Here is a 24,033-nt window from a genome sequence, read left to right on the forward strand (position 1 = left end):
AAATGCAAGTTGATTTCTTGATAAGATGACGCTTCCTAAGCTACTTTGTAGAAATATTTTTCACTGCCACCAGCACATTTGTATCCTTCTGACTGGAGTATTTTTAGACTTTGGGGGACATTAAAACACATTTTATTTTGTCTGAATTAACCAGGTTGATATTTAGAACAAGAGATTAGTTCCTTCAGATTGTTTCACAGTTTGAACCTTTTATTGTTCTTTGCTCTGTGCGGTTTCCAGTGTTGTTTGAGACAATTACCACACTAATACGGTTTTACAATAATGATTGGCTGGGGAGATGCCAAATACCTAAATGGTCTAATTACATACAGATTGTATTGTTTATTAAAAAGTATAAAGTGCAAAATTTCCTTGGCAGCGATCTCCATATTAATTATGGGGTTTTCCCCTTGGGAACAATGGCTGTATGCCAGGGGTGGCCAAACTGTGGCTCATGAGCCACATGCGACTCTTTTACCATTAAAGTGTGGCTTGCAAGCCTCCTTTGCCCCCTGCCCCCATTCTCCACCTATCAGAGTGGGTGGAGGGAGCTCGGGACCTCTGCCTTGCAATGGGGTGGGTTGTAGGAACTTCTGTCCAGCAGAGAGGAGGGTCTCAGGGCTTCAGCCCTGCAAGGTGCACATGCCAGAGCTTGGAGCTTCAGCAGGAGTTGGGCTGAAACCCTGGCTCCTGGCAGGTGTGCTCCGGCGCTCTGAAGATTGTCGTATGCAGCTCGGAGGGCCAGTAAGTTTGGCCACTCCTGCTATGTGCTTTATTGTAGTGTTCAAAGGATTTTAGTTGTTTCAATATTACTCTCTTCCTGTGTTGCCATCCTGTTATAAGATTGATCTGTATGTTTGAGGCTCTAAGGGAGACATCTTCACATCAAAAACAAAAGCTGTAGATAATGTTTTGTTGCTTTGGGCAGTGATAACAATCACATATCTATACTTAAAACCTCCTGAAATATAACTGTATGAAACTGCATGTAACATTAAGGCAGGCTTACAAGTGGAAGTAATGTTAGTTATCTTGTATTTGGTAAGTATCCCTAAAAGGCCTTCCTACTTAGCATATCCCTACAGTAGTAACTAATGCAATAACCAGCTTGTTATTAGTGTTACTATTTTTAATTCACTCCATTACATGGCTTTCTGTTGCAGTACTTAAAGCCAGAGTAACTTGGCAGTCGTCTACTTTTCGATTGTCACTGTATGTCATATAATAACACAAAGTTTGTGGATCTGAGAGCTAGTATCAAAAGAAGGATGGATTGTAATGCACCCCAGGTTTTAAATCACATGAATGTATCAGATAGTGGGTGTTGGCTGTAGAAGGATCAACAAAGTTGTTAGAAATGGCTGGCAAAGAGACATGGCCAAAGTGGGATGTTCTGATTCAGTAGCCCTCTCAGTAGACACACTGGCAGGGCTTTTTAGAACACCTAGAAAGGTTGAAAGCTGAATCCCTTCTCGAGGGCTGGCTGGCTCATTTACATCTCCCTGCTTCAGTGCTAGTGACTAGGTCTGGTTTGTAAATGTTGAGCCAGATTCTCTGGTGCACTAAGGCCACTTTCCACAGTGTCAAGCTATAACTTGAACAGTTGGTTACACCTATGAGTTGCTGTATCTGGCTTTACAGAAAGCTCACTGAACTGAAGTGTCACTGGCATGATCTTGGACATCAGGATTACACAAATGTGCAACACTTTTGTAAAGAGGTGGCATTCTATACAGAGCCTGTTTAAAATGTGCAGGATATCCTTTGAAGTTTTCCTTAGGGCAGCATGGCTATGTTAGAGGGGTTAAAAACTCACGCATAGTTATTGCTATACAAGAACAAAATCCGGTATCCTTCTAGTCCTACTAGTTAGAGTATCCTTCCTTTGATTAATGGCTATTGTTCGCTACTTCAGAGGAAAGCTCCAAAATGTGCCATAATACGCCACATGGAAGTTTTGTCTTAATCCCAATAGCTCTTATTATTTTTCACATAACTAGAATAACTATAGAGGTTATTCATTTTCCTGTCTAAGGTTCTTTTAACTTCGTAAAAAGCTACTCACTTCATTAATATCTTTCCAGCTGTGAGTTCCACAAGTTAAAATTCGCTCTGCTTTCCTGGAATTCACTGTGATGATGATTCATTAGAACATGTTGCTTGATGGGTAGCTGGCATAATAGCATCTCCTGCTACTTGACTCTGGGTTTTTTTAATTGGATGGGATAATTTCTTTTTCATTAACGCTTCCGTTGAATCCATTGTAGCAAAATTGATCAAACTGTCATAATTTTCCAATGTGGAAATGAGGAGTAAAAAGAGGAAATTGGCAGAATTATTTCAGGTACACAGAAATATCTATGTAATACATTCTAAGAGAGAACATTTGAAGTAAATTAGTCTAAGAAATACAAGTGAGGATTGAAGAGTCTGATATCAAAAAACAGGAAGATAGGGGCAACATGATGAACCAGATGGCCATTTCCTGTTTTGCAGAGAATTTCCAAACCTTGCAAACAGAGATTACAGTAATTGACATGCCAGGAAGGGCTGAAATGACCACAGAAATGCCTGGTAGGAGCTATGGGGAAAGTGTGGATTATAAGAAAAAAGGGGTAAATTCCAGCCATGTTGGAGTTTCAGAAGAAAAAGTTCTGCAACTGGACGCAAATGCAAATATTTTACTAGATTGTCTAAATTATCCTTGTATCCTTTCAGGGCTTGGAGATTTTTCTTAGTAATGCACATAAATTTGTGTGGTTGAAGAAAAAAGGGCAGATTGAGTCAAATGGAAAATATGACTACTTTTGTTTAGTTTCTTTGATAGTAGGCATGAGAACCAGTGATGATGATGAGTTCATTACTGGGTTGGCAGTTCTTTCCTTCAGTCAGTCTTTCTACCTGATATGTTTGCCCTATTCTAAAAAGTTACAAGATAAAGTTTTGTCTAATAAGACCCAGCTCTGCTATCTTTACCCTCTGAAGAAGTCTAATTGAAGTCAGCAGGGCTATCCAAGTACTCAGGTTATTTGCTGTCTAATCTGTTGAGGCATTTATACCTAGCTAGTGTTGTAAGACTGTTTCCTGTTTCATTTGTTGCTGCGTCAGGTTGGTCATTTCTATCCCTTTCCCTCTGTTATGTTTCTCTTTATTGTTTTACTTGTTAAGCTTGTTTCATGCCTTTTCTTGTTACTCTAGATTTTTCTTCAGTGAAAGTAGTTTGACATTCAGTGAGATTTTGGATTCTGTGCAGATGTTACCATCAGAAATTTTCAATGCATAAAAAGTTGGCACATGTTTATCTCATGCCACCTTATACTTTGTTGCTGTAAATATATTGACTTTGATTGTGTCATGCTTCAAAAATGCGCTGCTGCTGTCAATGTTGCAGGGGGAGGAGTGTGTGTATTCTTTCTTCAGATACCTATTATCATTTTGGATCAATGAGCTGAACAAAAATTAAGCCAGTCAAGTAAAGCAGAACCAACCCCAACTTGTCTGTGGAAGTTGTAAGCCCAAGAAATTCTCTTGTTGTTCTCTTGTGTAGCTAGGCTGTGTCTGTACTAAGGAAGGAAACTGTTTCAATTGTAAGCTCTTTTGGGGCAGGGACTGTCTTTTTTTGTTCTTTGTTTGTACAGTGTCGACCAGTAATGTGGCATCAGCATAGTTGGCAAAAATCATAACACTACAGTTTAGGATTCCTGGAGCATTTATCCTACAGTGCTGAGCACTGATGTTGAGAACAGGGGCTTTTGGGTAATGTTCACATGCGTGACATTGCATTATGGGTTGTGTAAGGAGGGTCAGTGCTTGTGGCCTCTTCTCAGCACTGAAGACAAACCATTAAGATTGCAAAAGATTAGCCAGACTTGAGCAAAAGATCTGCTCAGCAAGTCTCAGTGGTGCAGTCTTATTGGTTCCTCTTCAGTGTATAATCATATTAGTTATTGCAATAAGTAATGCTTGTAAAACCACTTGCTACAAGCTGTTTTGTTTGGACACAAGGCATTGAATAAGTGTTGCAAGCCTAAGGCATTCTGGTCAATAGCTTCTTGAACTCTTTTCTTCTTGTAGACAAGACTATACAGTAGCAGTACAGCATATTCCAAAATACTACTCTTGTTTTTTACTTTAATAGCTTTGTGAAAATTTTAACGTTTGTGTAATGCAGTACAGTTACAAATCAATTGTTAGTTGTACAATGCTTGGCGCTCTGTAAACAAGGAAAAGCAGATCGACAATAATTTGGTTTAATGTAATTATGTATAGTTTGTTTTCTATTATATGTAAATTAGGTAACAGTAGTAACTCCTGACTCATACACTCTTTGCTGTATCAAAGAAATAATTTAAAGACTATTTTGAAAGTTTACCTCTCCCCCGCATCCAAATAATTACATTTCTCTTTTCTTTTCTTTTTTTTTAAGCAACTGGAAGAAAAACTGAAAACACAGGCTGACTATGAAGAGGTTAAGAAAGAATTAAAGTAAGTGTTAAATGCTTACATAATTTCTTCACAAACCGTAGATTAACAATGCTTGTTAAATGAAGCCAAAAATCTGTGTTCTTGGAACAATCAAGAATAACTCAAAACCACAAAAAGCAAGGAAGTACAGTTTTGGCTCAAATTGCATTCAGAGCCCAGTACAATGGTTCATCTTCGAGAGATTGCTCATGTCGATTCCAAGTAGGTGTGCTCGCGCCGCATGCACGTTCACTGGAAGGTTTACCCCCTAGTGGTACCCATCGGGTCGGCCATGGAGCCCCCTGGAGTCACACCTTCATGGCGCTGCCTCTTCAGTTCCTTCTTACCGCTAGTGACGGTCGTTGGAGCAGCTCCTCTCTTGCTAACAGCAAGCGATCCCCTAGTGGACTTTTTTCTCATTTTACCTGTAAATAGTTAAAAAAACGTAGTGTGTGTTAGTTCAAGCAGTTTAGTTAGATTTCGGTACGTTTCAGTTGGGGGTTCCCCCTCCCAACCACGTTTCCCATCCCAGGGACTGGGGCATGCCGTGGTCCCAGGGTTTCAAACCGTGCAGGTCCTGTCTGAAGCCTATGCCAAAGGGAGATCCACATGACTCCTGTCTGAAGTGCTTGGGGGAAGCCCATCAAACGGACAAGTGTAAGAGCTGCAGAGACTTCTGCCCAAGGACCAAAAAGGAGAGGGACTTTAGGCTGAAACTATTTGTCATGGAGTCGGCCCTTTGTCCAAAGCCAGCACGGGTGGCGTCCGACCCCAGGGCCAGCACTTCGGTGCGAAGTGCACCAGCATCGGTAAGAGAGGCCGCAGCACCAAGAAAGGACTCAGGCTCCAAGGACCCTCGGCACCGCCATTCCCCGCCACCTAAGACCTCCTCTGATGCGAGTGTCCAGCACCTCTCCCATTCACTGGTGCCGCACTAGAGAAAGAAGACAGACAGAGGTCGCTTTCCCACTAAGGTGGTGGAGTGAGGCGGCACCAGCGGGGTATGTCTTGTCAGTGAGTTTGGAGACATGGGTCCCATCATCATTGACATCTGTAGTCTGGAAACCTGTGCAAGGGCAGGAGATGGGCATGCAGGCTGGCACTGAGGCCACTGTGTGACCTGGCACCAGAGCTGGTATCGAGATGTGCACAGGCCTGGAAACCAGCACCACTCCTGGCACTGCACAGGGCATTTTGGCACAAGAGGATCTGTGAACAAGAGGAAGATGCCCACGGGGGCACCAGGTCTTCCTGACCGTCATCTTCCCTGGATGAAATGATGTTGGGTACTTCCACCACTGCCTGTCAGGGACAAGAGCGCACATCAAGAGTTGCTCAAGAGGGTGGCTCAAAATTTGAGCATACAGACAGAGGAGGTGTTGGAGGAGACTGACCCTATGGTTGACATTCTGGTCCCTGAAGATCCCTCGAGGGTGGCTTTGCTCCTCATTAAGACTACCCATAACACCACTCAGGCATTGTGGCAAATGCCCGCCTCTCTTCCCCCACAGCGAAAGGGGTGGAGAGGAAATATTTTGTGGCCTCCAAAGTGTATGAGTATCTGTTTACTTGTTCTCTGCCTGGGCACTCTGGTGCTGGAGGCTGCCAACCAAAAGGAAAGGCAGGGACAACCGGGGCTGACTCCTAAGTCCAAGGAGGTGAAGAAGCTGGATCTCTTCAGTAGGAAGGTGTATTCTACCAGGGGCTCCAGCTTTGCATTGCCAAGCAGCAGGCAGTCCTTAGCTGCTATAGCTTTAATTCCTGGAACATACTGTCCAAGTTTCAGGAACTGCTGCCGGCAGACTCCCGTTTGGAGTTTGCTGCTGTCCTGGAGGAAGGCAAGGTCATCACGAGGACCTCCTTACAGGCCTCCCTAGATTCGCTGAACTCAGCAACCAATACTGTGGCAACTGTGACAGCCATGAGAAGGAGCTCATGGCTTCAAGTGTTGGGACTCCTGCATGAAGTCCAATGGACTATTCAGGATTTGCCTTTTGACTATTTAGAGCTCTTCTCGGAGCAAACAGACACTAGGCTCCACAGCCTGAAAGACTCGCGGGCAACTCTGAAGTCCTTGAGGCTTCATTTGCCAGCCCCCTAAAGGAAGCAATTTAAGCTGCAGGAAGCGGGACAGGAGTAACAGACGGAGGTCCTCTCAGTCCTCCTCTAACCAGGGCCAAGGCTCAGTGAAGCAGCCCTCAGCCTCCAAGCCAAACTTTTGAAGGTGCGCATGGGGGGCAGCGCACCGGTTCAGATCCCGGATCCTTCCCCTCCCTTTGTGAATCATCTGTCCTATTTCTACCATGCCTGGGCACATATCACGTCAGGCCAATGGGTCTTGAGCATGGTAGAATTGGGATGTTCTCTCCAATTCTGTTCCCTCCCGCCTTTCCACTCACCTTTCCCGTCCCTCTTCAGTGACCCTTCTCACGAGCAACTTCTAATGCAGGAGGTGCAAACGCTCCTATAATTCGGAGTGGTAGAGGAAGACCCTCTGTAGTTGCATAATTCACTAAAACCAACATTTTCAAAAGTGTCCACTAATTTTGGGCGCCTCTGACTCTGTGTCCCCAACTTTAGACACCTATAGCCTGATTTCCAGACTCTGATTGTGTTAATGTGGCACCCAGAATCAGTGGATACATCTTCAAATATTCGCCTAACCTTTCTGTGACTTAGATTCCCCTTCTGTAAAATGATAGTGCTTATTCTGAACTACCTCACACAGCTCTTCTGAAGATTAAATATTTCTAATATGCTTTATACATAAAAAGTGCTCTATAAGTTTTATGTCTTGCTCTTTCATGTATCTTAAGAAATACTGAACAGTCAGTCTTCCCCATGCTGTAGAACGGAAGGTTATTAAAATGAAGAACTGCCTTTTAGGCTGTAGTGCATTGGTCAGAAAAATAATTTGTGCATATTTTTTATATGCAAGCTGGTGTATTTTATATACAGTATTAGAACTGTTATGGTGATATCCCCTGTTTTGTTGCTTTGTTATAAGTTTCTCATTCCCTTCAAGCTTCACAGATAAATTTATATTGTTTTTGACAGCTTAAAATGTTATATCCTTATTAACCTTTAAGTTTATGCTATAAACTGGCCTGGTGGGATTGTATATAGAATGAATTAGATGACGCTTGAGAAAATTTTCTTATCCAATAACTAGTTGGAATAGTTTTTCTGTATTCATTATCAGATTATATTACTGCAAGGAAAGTTGTTAAAGTTCTCACTTATAGTGTTCCTGGAGAGTAGGAAATTATAATGTTAAATGCTCATTAGTGGAACTGTTATGAAAGGAAGAAATAGAAAATAACTCATTTTTTCACCCTTTACAGTATACTGAAGTCCGTGGAATTTGCACCCTCTGAGGGCTCTGGTGCACAGGTACTGAATCTACTTTTGTTTTCTTAATCCTTTCTCCAGTTCAGTTAGTGAATATTATTTTTGTGTTATCTAGGGCAAGCACGAACAATTTCCTGTTGATCTGTAAACTACAGGCTCTTAAGTGTCCATAAAATATTGTGGTACACAAGTTGATCATTGGCTTCTCAAGCCTCTTCTTTTAAAGCTGAATTGAACATTTTTTGCCTGTTAATTACATTTCCTTCAAGTGGTCAAGGGCAAAGAATGACATTACAGGTGGTGTTTGAGTGAATAACCTGAATATTATAAAACTGAGTCTTTTTAAGATGCTGCATTGGCACACAATTAAATTGAAACTTGGATATTTATTGAACTAATAATCGGCTGAAAACCTTGTTCAGTAATTTTTAAATATTGAAAAGGCTTGGCTATACCATTCATAAAAGAAAACAAGCTGAGAACAGTGAGAAAGGAGTAGAAACTTCTAATACTCTAGTATATTAATCTCACTTAAGATCAAAGGTTATGAATTGGATTCCTGCTTCTGAAATCCAAACTGAATATCAATATACCACGTGTAAAAAGGATTACTTTTTAATGATCAAGGGTTAGATATTTAGTGGAAGGTAAATGGCCACTTTCTGTAACTGATTTAATTTATGATCATATGGTCTGTTTGCACTGAAACACACAGCATTTCAAGGAAGTATATAATGCCAGTGTACTGGAGTGGTCCAGGAAGAAGAAATATAATCTTAACTAATACTTCTTCAATTAAAACAGCTTTTTAGTTTTTCATTGGAAACTATACCAGCACAATTTAAAGACAAATAAAAAAGTAGGTAAGAGTAACAAAATGATTAACAGAACACTTAAACAAACAAACACCGAGTTGATGAGTGATTTACATTGAAAATTAGGCAGCATAGCTGTTGAGTAGCATGTATAGGAATCTGAACATTCACATACATATATACACGATGAATTCTACAGCGGCAGTCATAGCAAAGGCAAGTGCTTTCTTCCTCCTCCTGAATTCTTTCACAATAGTTGAATGACCTTCTTAAATTGTTTAATACCTTCATGGCTAACCTGGAAGCAAACCTCATGTTTTGACTGTCTTTAGGATGCATCCAAACCACTGGAGGTGTTGCTGCTGGAGAAAAATCGCTCATTGCAGTCTGAGAACGCCACACTGCGTATCACTAATAGTGACCTGAGCGGTAGGTTGTGATTTTCTGCTGTGATACTTTGTTTACTATCTGGGGGGAAAAGGAGAGTGAATGTGAGATGAGAGAGTCCAAGCTAGTGTGTGACAGAAAGATTAATGGACAACAAGGACCTTGAATAATGTTTGATTTTGCCATTGTATGGGCTGGATAATAGAATAAAGACTTAGAGACCTGAGAGCTGCTCTGAAGGTTAGAAAAGAGAGGCATTGTAGGATGTACCAAATGGTAGCATTCAAGGCTGGTTTCAGTTTCGGTAACAAATTCAGCAGTGGCGCAAAAAGCTCTGTCCCCTTCCCCCCAACACACACAAATGTAAAGCCAAGTGTTTGCATGTAGAATACAATAATCCTCCTATCTAATATGCTTAGATATTTTCATGATCAGATCAGTTTAAAAAACAAATACTGAAATAGCTGTGTCTTTATTAGCTTTCCTAATGTGGGTATTTTACATTTTCTGTGCAAATTTTTTAAATGGTGGAGTCATGGAATTTCCAGAAACTTTAATGCTTATGGTTTTTGCTGCTGGTACAATTAAAAGTTGTCATTGGCACTGGGGTTTCCTACATTCTGAAATGTATGTGACTTTAACTGAGCAATCTTTGTTGCATTCACTTAAACGTGATTTCTTTAATTAAATTGATTTGTTCCAAAATGTAAATGTTTGCTGCATTAGGTTCAGCCAAATCCACTGAGTAATGTCTTGAATAAGAGACGCTAAAGAAACTTGCTGTTTGTAATTGACTTTATATTAATTGTATAACTGCACTTCATGTAATTGTTTTAGTTTTAGAGTTTGTAAGGGGGATTCTCCAGGCTGCAACATACAAGAAAGGTGCAAACATGAAATGCATGTTGTTTGTTTTGGGGGCCTTGTTTGGCATATTAAAATTTAAATTAATAAAAAACAAACCACCACCTCATTGGCCCTTGTAAAAACTGCACTTTTTCCCTTTTGTGGGGCAAACTTTGCATTTTATCTTGGTTTTTCCCTTTTTAATCCCCCATAATGCATTATGTTTGACCTTCCTTGTAGGGTCAGCCAGGAGAAAAGGGAAAGACCAGCCTGAGAGTCAGCGTCCTGCAACCTTGCCGGCCTCCCCTTCTTCTCAGTTGCTCCGCAACACAGGGGAGCAGGCTTCCAATACTAATGGTACACACCAGTTCTCACCAACGGGTTTAAGTCAAGACTTTTTCAGCTCATCCTTGGCAAGCCCCAGCTTACCCCTGGCCTCCACAGGAAAATTTGCACTAAACTCTCTCCTCCAGCGACAGCTAATGCAGTCCTTCTACTCCAAGGCAATGCAGGAAGCAGGAAGCACAAGCATGATTTTTTCAACAGGTCCTTACAGCACAAACTCCATATCTTCCCAAAGTCCATTACAACAAAGTCCGGATGTTAATGGCATGGCCCCATCTCCCAGCCAGTCAGAAAGCGCTGGGAGCATCTCCGAAGGCGAGGAGATAGACACAGCAGAAATTGCACGTCAGGTGAAAGAGCAATTGATCAAGCACAATATTGGACAGCGGATATTTGGACATTATGTCTTGGGACTGTCACAAGGGTCTGTGAGCGAGATACTAGCCCGGCCAAAGCCATGGAATAAACTGACTGTGAGAGGCAAGGAGCCATTTCACAAGATGAAGCAGTTCCTCTCAGATGAGCAGAACATCCTGGCGCTACGCAGCATCCAGGGTAGACAAAGAGGTAAGTTCTGTTTACTAACTGATTTAAACTTTGGTCTCTTGGACTATGAATATGCAAACCAGTGAAAACTTTTCTCCTGCTAGGCCGTTTATGCAACAGAATTGTTTTTCACCTTACTGTTTTACAGAGCTACGGTGCAGGAACGTATGCTCTACAAAACATAACTTTTCTAAATCTAATTTTCAACTACATTGTTTTCCAGCAGTTACACAGTATAGTATGTTTGACACTGAGAAGCAGAGATTTTCTTTATACTCTGGACTGGATTGATTTTTGTTGGAAAGAGTGAAGAGCTGGTATATTAAAGCCTGTCTTAATTGAGAATAGCCTGATATTGGAATGAAACACTGAGTGAAAAGTAGCTCTCAAGAACATCAGCCACCACATGTACCTCCAAAATTATAGTAGGGTTTATTTGCAGAGAACATATGTTTATTGTGCCCTTAATAACTCTGGTGGCAATTTTTCCTGTGTCTTGAAAAAATTATATGGGTGATGCATAAGATCATTAGTTTGACAAAAAAAATTAACCCAGATTTTAAAGCAGCTTTGCTTATTTATGTAGAAAATCTTAAGAAGTAACATTCACTTTCACGTCAGTGTGATTAATTTTAAATAAACACTAAAGCTTGCATTTAAGAAAATGAAAAGAAAGCGTTAAAAACCTAGAAATAGTTGAAAGAATAGGCAGCATTTCCACAGATGTTGTTTAAATGAAAACGAACGTCATTACATTTATAATTCGTTCTTCCTTTTGATGATTATACTTGGGAGGTTTATCTACCCATCTTTAGACATTTATTTATATCTATCTAACCTCTATTCTGTATATAGATGTAATTTTTATTAACAAATCAGTCAGCCTTACTTCTTCCAAAGTAGCCTGCTCCTCTAATGCTTGGACAAAGACTCAAAGGGTTTAGGAGAAGCTTGAACCCTTGTATTTAGTGATAGGCAGCTATCTTTTCATGTCACACAGCCCATGATGTCAGCACAATCATCCCCTGATTGTTTTATTCTTACCAAACTTGTTTTTCAACAGAGAATCCAGGCCAGAACCTGAACAGACTATTTCAGGAAGTACCGAAACGAAGAAATGGGTCTGAAGGTACGTCACAGGCAGGTGTTTTTCTTTGCAGTTAATATCTAGAAAATGGAGTGTGCTCTAGCTGTGCGTTTCCTTAAAGCTGTGCAGTTTGATTCTGGCCTGGAATCTGATGGAAAAACAGTAAGTATAAAACAAACCATGGGTTACAAGAACACTTCACTTTTTCTAATTCCACCACTACCATACTAACTTAACATGTTTTGGATACTGCCTCCATACCCCATCCAAATATGTATGTATATAAAAAGAGATAAGTGATAGAAGTGGCATTACAAATAATTAAAACTACTGAGATACTGTTTGGCTGTCTTCCTTGTGGCTTCCAAGCAAGAAAGTTACCCAATATTAAGTAATTCCTTCACAAATAGGTAAAAGTATTTCATCTGTACTACGGGTACTGTTCTTCTCCTAGGATTTTGATTACATGTTGACAAATACACTATAAGTTGCTCTTGAAATGGTGTAGAACTTACCTTAGCATAATATGTGAAAAAGCCTGGACAAAGCTTTCATTGAAGATCAGATCAGTAAACTACTAATTGAAGAAGTAGGAGCTGCTATTTAAGTATCAACTTTTTTGCCTTGTTTCAGACCAATGACAGAATTTTGCTTTTAGCAAGATGGCAAAATAAAAAAGAAAACCAACCCTAAAATAGTTGTTTTGTTTCTGGTCGAAAAATATGTGGGCCCTGTTAGTGATATATGTAGATCATTTATAGAGCATTACTACATGATGAAAAATGCACTCAACAGAAGTAATCTTCAAAATCATTAGGAATTTTCTTTCTGTCTGTCTTTGCTTTAAAAACAAGAAATAAGCCTTTTATTGTTGGGGAATATTTTAACACTTAAATATCTTATCAACACTTAAAAATGTATTTCTCCTATTGTTTTGACAACCTGGAGAGGTAAAATAAACTAGAATAAATATTGCGTTCTTATATCCAATGTTCTCTGTTTTAGATTCCAATCTGGAATAAAATGTACAGTGTACTCAGATCTCATACAGGGTCAAACCAGCTAATGTGATATTTTATAAGTGGTTCATGCCATCACATTTTTAGCTCCCCCGAAGAAGGGAATAGACTCAAGATTTTTTTTAAATTCCTGCTGGATAGTACAATTTGTGTAGTACTTGACACTGAGTACATGACTTACTGATTCTTCTACTATTTATATATTAAAGTTATCCCGTAGCTGCTGCTGAATGGTAATATACCGTGTATTTTCAAGCAGAGGAAATTTCTTGAAAAGAATGGGGTTTCCAGTACTAGTGAAGGTCAATAAATCTTAAAATCCTCCCAATGAGTGCTTACAAGCACCTCTGCAAACTGTTCTCGGAATGAATTGCAGGCGTTACACTCGGTGTTTGCTAAAAAGATTGCTTAACGTCATTAGTTTCCTACTACTCTTCAGGTAACATCACCACAAGAATCCGAACCACAGAGACTGGCTCTGATGAAGCCATCAAATCCATTCTAGAACAAGCCAAAAGGGAGCTGCAAGTACAGAAAACAGGTACAGGCTCACTTTGTCTCTTGTTCCTTTTACTTCAGAATTTAATTAAAACAATTATCATGAGCTTTCTGGTTAATTATGTTCTTAAAATCTTGAGCATATTTTTGCAGAGCTGTTTCTTTGGAGTGAGGAGGGGTTCATGTACATAATATATATTAAGTTTTACTTTATATCCTTAAAAATAAAAGGAGTACTTGTGGCACCTTAGAGACTAACCAATTTATTTGAGCATAAGCTTTCGTGAGCTACAGCTCACTTCATCAGATGCATCCGATTAAGTGAGCTGTAGCTCATGAAAGTTTATGCTCAAATAAATTGGTTAGTCTCTAAGGTGCCACAAGTACTCCTTTTATTTTTGCGAATACAGACTAACACGGCTGTTACTCTGAAACCCTTTATATCCTTAGTGCTAGATAGAACTTTTAGAAAAAGTAATAGAATCATAGAATATCAGGGTTGGAAGGGACCTCAGGAGGTCATCTAGTCCAACCCCCTGCTCAAAGCAGGACCAATCCCCAACTAAATCATCCCAGCCAGGGCTTTGTCAAGCCTGACCTTAAAAATATCTAAGGAAGGTCACAATTCCTCTCCTGCTCCTGGCTTGCCCTTCTTTTCCCCACATCTGACCAAACAGCAAAAGACCCACCATAGTTGATAATTTAATCCATTTTACTCCCCTGCATGCCTGTGTTGGGGCCAGTCATGAGCTAATCCTTAATTAGTATGTTCTCACCACACTATATTTCTCATGAATTGGGATTATAACACAATCATTCCTGAATCTGACTTTTACAGGGCTTTATTTCATGGTGTAAATTGTTCCTTGGAGCTTATTTGCTTTCCATTTTCTGATTTTAAAAATGTGCTTCAAAATGGTCATGCCAGTTCAAACAGTGTTTCTTTTTCCAATGCACATGTCCAGGTTATCTTCCCACTGTGTAATTTTCCATGCATTCGACAGCTATCAAAACTTTCTACCTAATTCTCCAATTCTGTATATCCACTTAAGGAGTTGGCACTGCACTAGAAAGTGCTTTGCATTAAATTTAATTTTATAAATAAATGTTGGTTTATTACTTTGGATATTCAGCTTTGAAATTAAAACAAATCACATGGCAAAAAATATCTGCAGGGGTAATGGAAAGATGTTTTTAATAAACAGAACAAGTTATTAGGTGTCTAAATGTGGAATAGATACAGTAATTTAAAACAGATTAATTACTATATTCTTCTGCAACACTCTTCATATGAGGATCTCAAAGTGCTTTGCAGACATTAATTAATTAAGCCTAAAACTTCCTATGAGAGAAATAGTTAACTAAAGCAAAAGAGGCATCCCTGTTGACTTTCTTCCCTTGTCCTTATTTCTGATTTATTTTGTGGGGCATGAAGGAGAAGGGACAGAGGGTAGCAGAATGAAAACATGCATAGCTGACTCACAGTATTATTATAGGATAATATCATAATTATATTAACCCTATTTATTTTCATTTGTGGCCGCTTCTTGAAGTGCACAGCTCCTTTAGTCAGATCAGGTGCATCACATTGCCCAACCTCCATAATGGGATTTTTAAGCCTTGGAATTCATCTTCAACTCAGGTCTCAGTGGAGACTGCTATAAATCCAAATGCAGGACCACCCTACCAAATCTCCTGACCCTGCAGAAGAGTACACTGGACTCTCCTCTGGAATTCCAACCTCTGCTGCTGCATACGTTGGCTGAAGAAGGCCATATCAGCACTGATTCACCACTAAAACCCTTCAGTTGGATTCTGTGTCTCTTCTTTGATGCCCGTTGGCTCTATACAGGGTAGAGATCAAGAGTTCTTCCTAGAGCTTCTGCTTGGCAATGCAGACCACTATGACTGGACATCACGCTTATTTTTGAAAGCTGTTGAATAATCGTGTTCTTTTTAGTGACATTTCATTCAGTGGTTTGGAAAAAGAGAGAGAGAAAGCTGAGTAGTCAGGGAAAGAAAGGAATTAAATTTGTTGTAAAAGTCCTTGAGTTTTCAAATTTCCAGTTCTGTTTTGGGTAGTAGAAGGATTAACCATATCAGATTATTTTTGTTGTAACAGCACACTAGCAGTGCAGCTGGATGACCTGGACTTTTTGTGCATGATTCATTTGGAGGAGATAGAGAACCAAATGCTTAAGTAAATGTAGCTGGGACCATGAAGTGTTAATGTCACTTTTGGGGAAGTATACGTTTTGCAGGGGAGGGGAGAGGGAAATAGGACCAGTTTTTCAAAGCTATATATTTGGAAATGTTTGCAACGCATATCAGTTATACATATGCAGTTTGCGTGTGTGTGTGCACATGTGTGGCTGCAAATATTTTCCAGGGCATAACTCTTGAAAATTATCTTCTTTGATTAGAGAAAATCAGATTTTATATATGTAAAAATGTACTGCAGACCGTCTATTCCCTCACAGGTTTGTTGGGAAACATTTACAGTGACACTGATGTTAGAAGAATGTGTATATTATATAAAAAGTGTTACATTTCATCTTTGGTTTGTTTTCACAGCTGAGCCGGCTCAGCCACCTTCTGCATCTAGCAGTGGCAATTCTGATGAGGCCATTCGATCCATTCTGCAACAAGCCCGACGTGAAATGGAAGCACAGCAGGCTGCCCTTGAACCTGCCTTAAAAACAACACCTTTGTCTCAAGCCGACATTTCCATCTTGTCCCCAAAACTAATATCTACACCTGCAATGTCATCAGTTTCCAGTTATTCTCCACTGGCCTTGTCACTGAAGAAACATTCAGCTGTCATGGATTCTAATATATCTGCATTGCAGAACCTCTCTGGGCTAAAAAAGGAGCACCAAGAAACACCAGTTTTAGAGCTTCATGGAATAACTGATTCTGCACAGGGTGTGCTGAGGCATGTTAAAAATGAATTGGGACGTAGTAGTGTTTGGAAGGACCATTGGTGGAACACTGTTCAGCATGACAGAAGAAATACCACTCTTTCTGAAGATACAAAGGTCGAGGAAGCCAGCAGTGGAAAAGAAAAGGTCAGCAACCAGACAAGGTCAGATCGTAGCCAACTCCAAGGACCATCCTCTTCAGAATACTGGAAAGAGTGGCCAAATGCTGAATCTCCATATTCCCAGAGCTCTGAATTGAGCGTTACTGGGGCAAGCCGCAGTGAGACACCACAAAATAGCCCCCTTCCTTCCTCTCCTATTGTACCTATATCAAAGCCATCCAAACCCTCAGTTCCTCCATTGACACCTGAGCAGTATGAGATTTACATGTACCAGGAAGTGGATACAATAGAACTAACTCGTCAGGTCAAAGAAAAGCTAGCAAAGAATGGCATCTGCCAAAGGATCTTTGGGGAAAAGGTAAAGAACTGATTTTTCATTACACTAACACTTTAAACATGTAGTGCTATATTGTTATGCATGGGGATGGGAATCTGCCACATAAAGGCACAACATTTCTTTTTCATTCAATAGTTACAAAATACATTTACAAGTGAAAGGTATGAGTCGTGTCTTATGACATTGCACAGATTTTCTAGCTTCTAACTTCTATACGTAAAGCTTCTTCAATAGCTTACAGTACGAACACAAACCTAATTTCTTCTTTTCACAGTTCAGGGCAACTGCATGTGTATTCCCCCTCTGTGGTCCACCAAGAACACCCACTTAACAGTTTCTGGCTCCCAATCATCACCTCTTGGACACAGTTCCCGTACTTCGCTGTAATATTCTCAGCAAGCCAGGCTACCTAAACAGGCCAGGGTCTCCACTTTCCTTTCTCTGTAAAGGTTATGAACATATATATAATTGCCTGTAGTTACAAGTTACTACACAGCTCTTTATAATCAAGCACATTTATTCTTAAGATGCAAGCAATACAGAAAAAAAAACATACTAAAACAGTAAAAGTTCCTATGTACTAACCAGAGGTCACCCATCAGTCTTATGAGGGCTTAGTAGGTCTGTCCCTTCTAACCCTTCCACAAAGATTGCCCTCCCACACGTAGACAGAAGGTCCTGAGTCAGTTTAAACTCAGGCTATTTATCAAAAAGTTCTTTCTTTGTCTGTTGGTCTCTGGGGAATCTAGTTTCAGCTATTATGTGCAAGCTTCCCCAGGAGACTTTACTTACCTATTGGGGTGGTGGGGAGGGGAAAATGACAATCTGGCTGATCGAATTCCTGGAGGAGCTGTGGTAGCCCTGTCCCATGAAGCAGAACACAGTCATATATATAAACTATTGGTTTAAAACAAATGGACCCCAACAATATTGCATGTGGTTGTAATATCTGTCACACTCCTCAACTACATTCATTTTAAGTTGGAACATATATTGAGACACTAATGCAGTGGTCCCCAAACTGTGGGGCAGCCTCAGCCCATTGCCACAGCCCCAACCTTGGCCCCTGGCCTCGGCTCCATTCCTGGCTCCAGATCCTCCTCCTGCCCTCCCAGCTGCAGCCCCAGTCTTAACCCCCCCCCCCCCCCATGGGAGCTGCGGCTCTGGCTCCTGGGGGACCTGGGGTGTGTGGACTGGATAAGGGGGGGTGACCCTGAAAAGTTTGGGGACCACTGCGCTAAAGTGAACTCATGGACTATTTGAGTAATATCCTTGCAACAGATTTTTGTAGGTGAAGGTTAAGGGACTCCAGAAACCTGAAATTTCTTGTTTAATATTTAAAAATAATATAAGGGGATTTGGAACTCTCTCTGCTCTTCAGTCTTATATTTTTAGTTAAGAATTCTTTATATAGTCATTGCTAAGCCCTTAAGTGTCCAGCCTCCCAGTTAGCATTAGTATCTTTTTTTAAGTGAGCCCTTGGTGATGCATATACGTCTTGTATAATGTAGCATTCTGAAGCTACAACACTCAGAGTTCTAATGGTCTCAGATCTCATAGCTCAGCAGAGTCAGGTTGGGTCATTACTTGGATGGAAGACCACCAAGGGAACATCTAAAGCTACAAGAAGTGGTGTTGGTGATGCAGCAGGTGGCCCTATTCCTTCTGATTTGGTACTGAATCTATGTCCCAGCAGGATACTAGGTACATTATGCTACTACAAGTACCATGTTTCAAATAGGTTGTAAAACTAAGAGCTTGACCACTTGGGGTCATTAGATATTCCATGGAGCTTTCCTAAAACAATGGATGTTAAACTCAAGTGTCCTGGCTGAATTCCAGGTCAGCTAATTACATTCTGCCTATCTACATTCCTCCTATAGTTTTAATTGTCTACACTTCCTCTCTTAAACTATTGTGTAGAGTTGCAGTTCATTGTTAAAGATGAGCTAACGTGTACAAAATGAAGCTGTTAAAGATTTAAGTGATTAGCACAATTGATGGGTAAATTTGAAAGTTTCAGGTATGTTTATTTTAAAACAAAATACATGAAAATCGTTTCCTGTTTTTATTTACCTGCTAGGACCAGGTCTCTGATTCTCCAGTTAGAACTGATGACATTACATTATACAGTGTGTTATGCAGCTCCCTGTGCTCTTGTAGGTGTTTTCTCCTGTAGGAAGAACACATACTCCTTCCTGAACTCAATATTTACACACACACACACACATTTCCATTTACTTATAAAATGTGCATTTGTAACTGAAGGCTCCCCATGTGCTTTCTGGTTAATGATTAATATACATGTGACATTAGCAACATGCTGGTAGGAAGTATATCACAGAAGTTACCCACCCCGAAATAAAATGTGCTAATATGCCATTCTTGGTTGCTTCATTTCAGGTGTTGGGCCTATCTCAAGGGAGTGTCAGTGACATGCTCTCCAGGCCAAAGCCATGGAGTAAATTGACGCAAAAAGGCAGAGAACCATTTATTCGCATGCAACTCTGGTTGAATGGTGAGCTGGGACAGTGTGTCCTGCCTGCACAAGGACAGCAACAAGGACAAGGTAATTAAAATTCCACTATGTTGTTGGCATTGAAGGAGAGGAATTATTTTTAAATTGCAGTAAGCGAGAGTTTTTTCTTAAGTTAGCTCTGCCATTTGTGTAAGTAGAATTGCCCACCTCAACTTCACAACCTGTTGTTAAGGGACTCACTGGGATTTTACACAGAAGGATTAGTTTTCTGCTTAAGTCGTAAGCAGGAGATGATGAGTTACCAATTAAGATAATGGAGTTTATGAATAAATACAGCATATAAATCAAGCAACTTTGGATAAATGTCTAGAAAAATGTGAAAGTTAAATTCAGTCACATTTGAATAGGAATTACTTGTTTCTAAAGTTCTCTGAAGAATTTTGATCCATGTAACCAGATAAAAGAATTAAGTTTTAAAGAGGGAAGTGGTGGTTCTAATTCTGTTTTTTACCATTGTTTTTATTATACTGTTTAGAAGTATCAAATATCTAGTGGTTGTTTTTAGTAATACCAAGGCAGATTTTGCCTTCACTTGGTTGTAACTGAGATCAACATTTGACTAATTGTTAAATCTATTTAGAATTGGAGTTATTGCCTTGTTTGGGGGATTGGGAGTCTCCTTTATTGTTCCCTGATTTTACTGTTCTCTCTTACTTAGTCCTCCTCTCGGTGACATCACTGCAGGATTCCCTACAGCAGGGATGTGCAAGCTCAGGTAATCAACTGGCTTCAAATGATTTGCTGTAAAGTAATTCACTACATTTTATTCTGTTTCTGCTGCTTTGATGCCCAAAGGATTCTTGTGTTTTGTTGTTATAGCATGCAGGAGCACCTTAAGGGTTTTTTATTAACAGTTAACTCCTCATCCCTCTGTGTTGCTATGGCAGATCTTGAAAATGCAAGCATTTAACAGAATACATTAGGCTGGAAGATTGTGATCTGAGATCATTCGCACTGTATTTTTTTTTTTTACCATAGTATATCAATTTGAGAAGTAACAGTGGCTGTAAAACATAAGCGTTTCATTTGTAATATGATCTACATACCTCAACTGCCTTATTTGTTGGTATATTTTTTTCACCCTCAGCTATGGTTTTAAACCAGCTTTCTAATTTAAAGTTGAGGAAGATTGCTAAATATGCAACTCACTCTCCCATCCCTTCACTAAAACATAACAGAGATGTGTGAAAAATGCAAGTGAATTGCTTAAAGATGTTTCTGAGGATGACCATTACAGTAGGGAGCCCAAGTATAAAACAGCTGTGTTCCTGCTGCTTGATACCAAATTCTACCCACGCACACTATGTAGCCAGTTATACAGTTAACTGATGTAAGCCATTTATACTGTATCCAGGCTAGAGAAATAATTGTGTTCTGTGGTTGCAAGATGATCAGGTGCTATAAATGAGAGAATTACAGGAGTTCAGAATGGAAAGGAAGGACCTGTTAGGTTATCTTGTCCATCTCCTTGCAGTTGCAACACAATACCTTTTGCTGATAATTTGTCCAGTTTAGGTAAAATGCCCTAAATAACAGGGTTTCCACCATTTCCCTTACTATGAGACTCTTACAGTGAGATGTATTAGGTTGTAAAACAGAAGCGTTTCATTTGTAATATGACCTACATACCTTAACTGCCTTATTTGTTGATATATTTTTTCACCCTCAGTTGTGGTTCTAAACTTATTTATTTCTCATATTGAGAAATCCTCTAAACTTTCCCCAGGAGTTAGATGAAAATGGACTGAATACAGGCAAAATGTCAGCGTTAAAATCAACCATGAAAATAAAATCTTCATGAATAAAATTAGGAACAGTCTTTGCAATCACAGAGCTATTGTTACTTACAAGTATTTAAAGAACGTAAATTTCCTGAGGCATTTTTACACTGCTGCTCATGAAAGTATGCAATATCTACTTTTCTGTAGCATTCATCTGACACAAGTCACAATTCTAATTTAAAAATATATATAAACACTTAAGAAAACATAGAAAATATTGTAAATAATACATTTAATAGGTTATTTAAAAATAGTAGGGTTTCAAATGGGAGGGAAGGGGAAAAGGCTATATTTTTATTATTAATCATTTTTCTGGTCCCTAACAGTAATTAAGAAAGGGTTGAAATACTGACCTACAGTATTGCAGTCTGATCAACTCATGGGTTCCCAGGAGGATAGCTAGTAGCTAACGGTTATTTCCTTCAGGAAGTTTAGATGAGTTAGTGTGAGGTTCTGCTCCACTGCTACACATCCCCACCTAGTCTGTCAGTTACTGTCCTTGAGCTAATATTTTGCAAAGTGCTAAGTTTTTATTACCTGATTGGAGCATATTATTGATTATCACCCTTTATTCTTGCCTTAAAGGTGACCTGCAAATAAGGAAAAAGATGGGATTGTGTCCATGGCTTTCTTTTTATGATTAAAAATAAACACATGAATAAAATTGTTTATTTTTAGAATTAGAAGTTCATTTCTTGTTTTCCCTTTTATATTTGTGGAACTAATAGGCTTATCACATCACAGATAACAAGAGAGTAAAGCATGATCAGTTGAGAGGAGAAGGGTAATCTGATCGTTTTTGTTGCCTCCTATATTTTAATTCAAATGCGTGGCAAACAGTTGGTAGAAAAGCTGTGTTTGTGAAAGATTCAGCATCCCACCCCTCTACTTGAGGGCTGTAAATACTCCAACTCTAATTTGATTGTCCTTCAAGGAGTTTTCCAGCAAAACCAATGAAGGCAAGACATATCTAAAGAAAAAATCAAGGAGAATGTAACTTTTTTTTAACATTCAGGACTTTTCTGTATGATATAAGATCATAAATCTACATGGTTGTATATGATAAATAAACAAAAAAGGGTCCAAACCTTTAACACATTTAAGTATTTGCAAGAATAGCCTCTGATACCAAAATATAATCTGATACTCTTCTGTATTCTATGTCTGTGAGCTTTAAGCATCAGTCTAGTAATCAGAAGATCCTTGCACAAGTTCTGCTTAATGCATTTTACACGCAAATTGTATCTATACTTCCAGTGGTGAAAAAGAAATTCAGTATGTTATTTCTAACATTTTCTTAATGTATCTTTCTACCTTTGCCTTTGGGTAAATCTGTCTTTTTAATGAGGTATGTGTCAACGACATGGACCAAATCATATGGAAAAAAAATTCAGAATTAATGTCACCCAACTGCATCAGCATGTTTCTTCTTTTTCTTAATGAATTTGGCCCTTATTTAGGTGCATTTTTGTTGGTCAAAGATAGATTAGTATTAGAGAGTTGCAATAAATATTAGGACGTGTATATGGTTGAGTGTTTTGAACACTTGTATTGTATGTAGCTCCTGTATTGGTTTTATTTGGATTGCTTTCTTTACTGAGTGTCTGTAAAACTTTACCAACTAAAGATACCATGGTCTTATGTACTAATTCTGGTGATTATCTTGATATTCCCAAGAATGTTGAATTTTTAATTCACTTCTGTATTTATCCTTTGTGAAGGTCATATAGTGTCCATATACTACATTAAAGATTTGCATGTCTTTTTGGTATGTGTTTCTGTTAGGGTCTTCGTATGACCTAATGTGGAAATCTTTGTTTGTCAGTACAGCTGCGGGTGATCTCAGGGGATTTTGAATTTCCCTTTTGTTTGTCTTCCTTTCTGGGTATCATCCATCATTCCTAACTTCATGCTGTTTAGCAGTAGTAATGCTCATGGGAATTGAAGAAAGGATTATAGCTGCATAAAATGGGGAGCTAATCAAAGCTTGTTTTTTAAATCAAAATCTTGCTTGAGATAATTGAGTATCACCTAGTGATTTAAAAACCAAAGATTTACTGTATTTAGATCTACTGAAATATTACATAAAACCTTTCCTTTCAAAATAAAAAAAATTGTAACAACAAGGGATGATTAATCTTTATCATCCCTTAGGAAAGAAGTATGGAAAAATCCAAAGACGAGTACAAAGTTTACTCCAGATCTGATGATAGTTCTTGCATTGCAGAATGACAGGAAAGCCAAATATCTCATCTGTCTATCTCTATTCATACCATGCTCATCACTGTGTTATCTTTCAATAACAAAGGCTAACAGGTAGTTAATTGTGGATTGGGTCAATCTCCCTATTACGCAGCAACAGAGTTATTAGATATTGTTTACGGTCTTGTTCTAATTACTGTTGTGGGAAAACTAAGGCAAAGATATGAGTGTTACTCTTTTGTTCTGGAAGTAGTGAGATTCTGATTTCTTGAGGAAAGGAGTTTGATAGCCTCAAGCGGGACATGAAAAAAACTCTGTGCCCTTTCTCATTATTCTTACCTTTATTGTGCATGGCTTTATAGTTCCAGAGGAGCACAACTGTTATAGGAGGTGTTCCAGTAGGTAGCTCAGACCAATCTATTGAGAACTTCTATAGTTAGACCCATGTGCTAATGTACATGGACATCGGTTCCTCTGCTCCTGAGTCCATTCCAAATTTGGATTTTTTTATCTGTGAAACAGGCTAATATCTCCTTGTAGCAAGAGATACTGGGTTCTGTGAGAATGCATTCTCGGTTAACAAAGTTGTTTATGGTTTGAAATGGTTCTGATGAATATGACTTTATGGCCAATAAAATGGAGAAGAAAGGGGGATCTCTTGACGTAAGAGTCATAAGACTAATGACAGGTTTCAGAATAGCAGGCGTGAATTCCTTACACAAGTAGGTTAAATTCAATTACTTATTTTAAACTTTGGTTAAAGAGGCTAATAA

At 39.2% G+C, this 24,033-nt stretch overlaps 1 protein-coding gene across 3 annotated transcripts in view; it reads left to right on the forward strand.

Annotated features, from left to right (window-relative positions):
- Positions 1 to 24,033, forward strand: part of CUX1 (cut like homeobox 1) — a 398,353-nt gene that overhangs the window by 279,860 nt on the left and 94,460 nt on the right. The window contains exons 12-20 of one of the 3 annotated variants that reach the window (XM_077836868.1): positions 4,427 to 4,485; positions 7,809 to 7,857; positions 8,963 to 9,059; positions 10,104 to 10,775; positions 11,818 to 11,883; positions 13,300 to 13,401; positions 15,933 to 16,759; positions 19,142 to 19,307; positions 19,936 to 19,992. In XM_077836868.1, the coding sequence (XP_077692994.1) occupies positions 4,427 to 4,485; positions 7,809 to 7,857; positions 8,963 to 9,059; positions 10,104 to 10,775; positions 11,818 to 11,883; positions 13,300 to 13,401; positions 15,933 to 16,759; positions 19,142 to 19,307; positions 19,936 to 19,992 (2,095 nt within the window). The remainder of the gene's footprint in view (positions 1 to 4,426; positions 4,486 to 7,808; positions 7,858 to 8,962; positions 9,060 to 10,103; positions 10,776 to 11,817; positions 11,884 to 13,299; positions 13,402 to 15,932; positions 16,760 to 19,141; positions 19,308 to 19,935; positions 19,993 to 24,033) is intronic. The other 2 variants (XM_077836869.1, XM_077836870.1) reach the window with 2 other exon arrangements.

The sequence above is a fragment of the Eretmochelys imbricata genome, chromosome 17 (genome assembly GCF_965152235.1).
Source record: "Eretmochelys imbricata isolate rEreImb1 chromosome 17, rEreImb1.hap1, whole genome shotgun sequence".
Lineage (NCBI taxonomy): Eukaryota > Metazoa > Chordata > Testudines > Cheloniidae > Eretmochelys > Eretmochelys imbricata.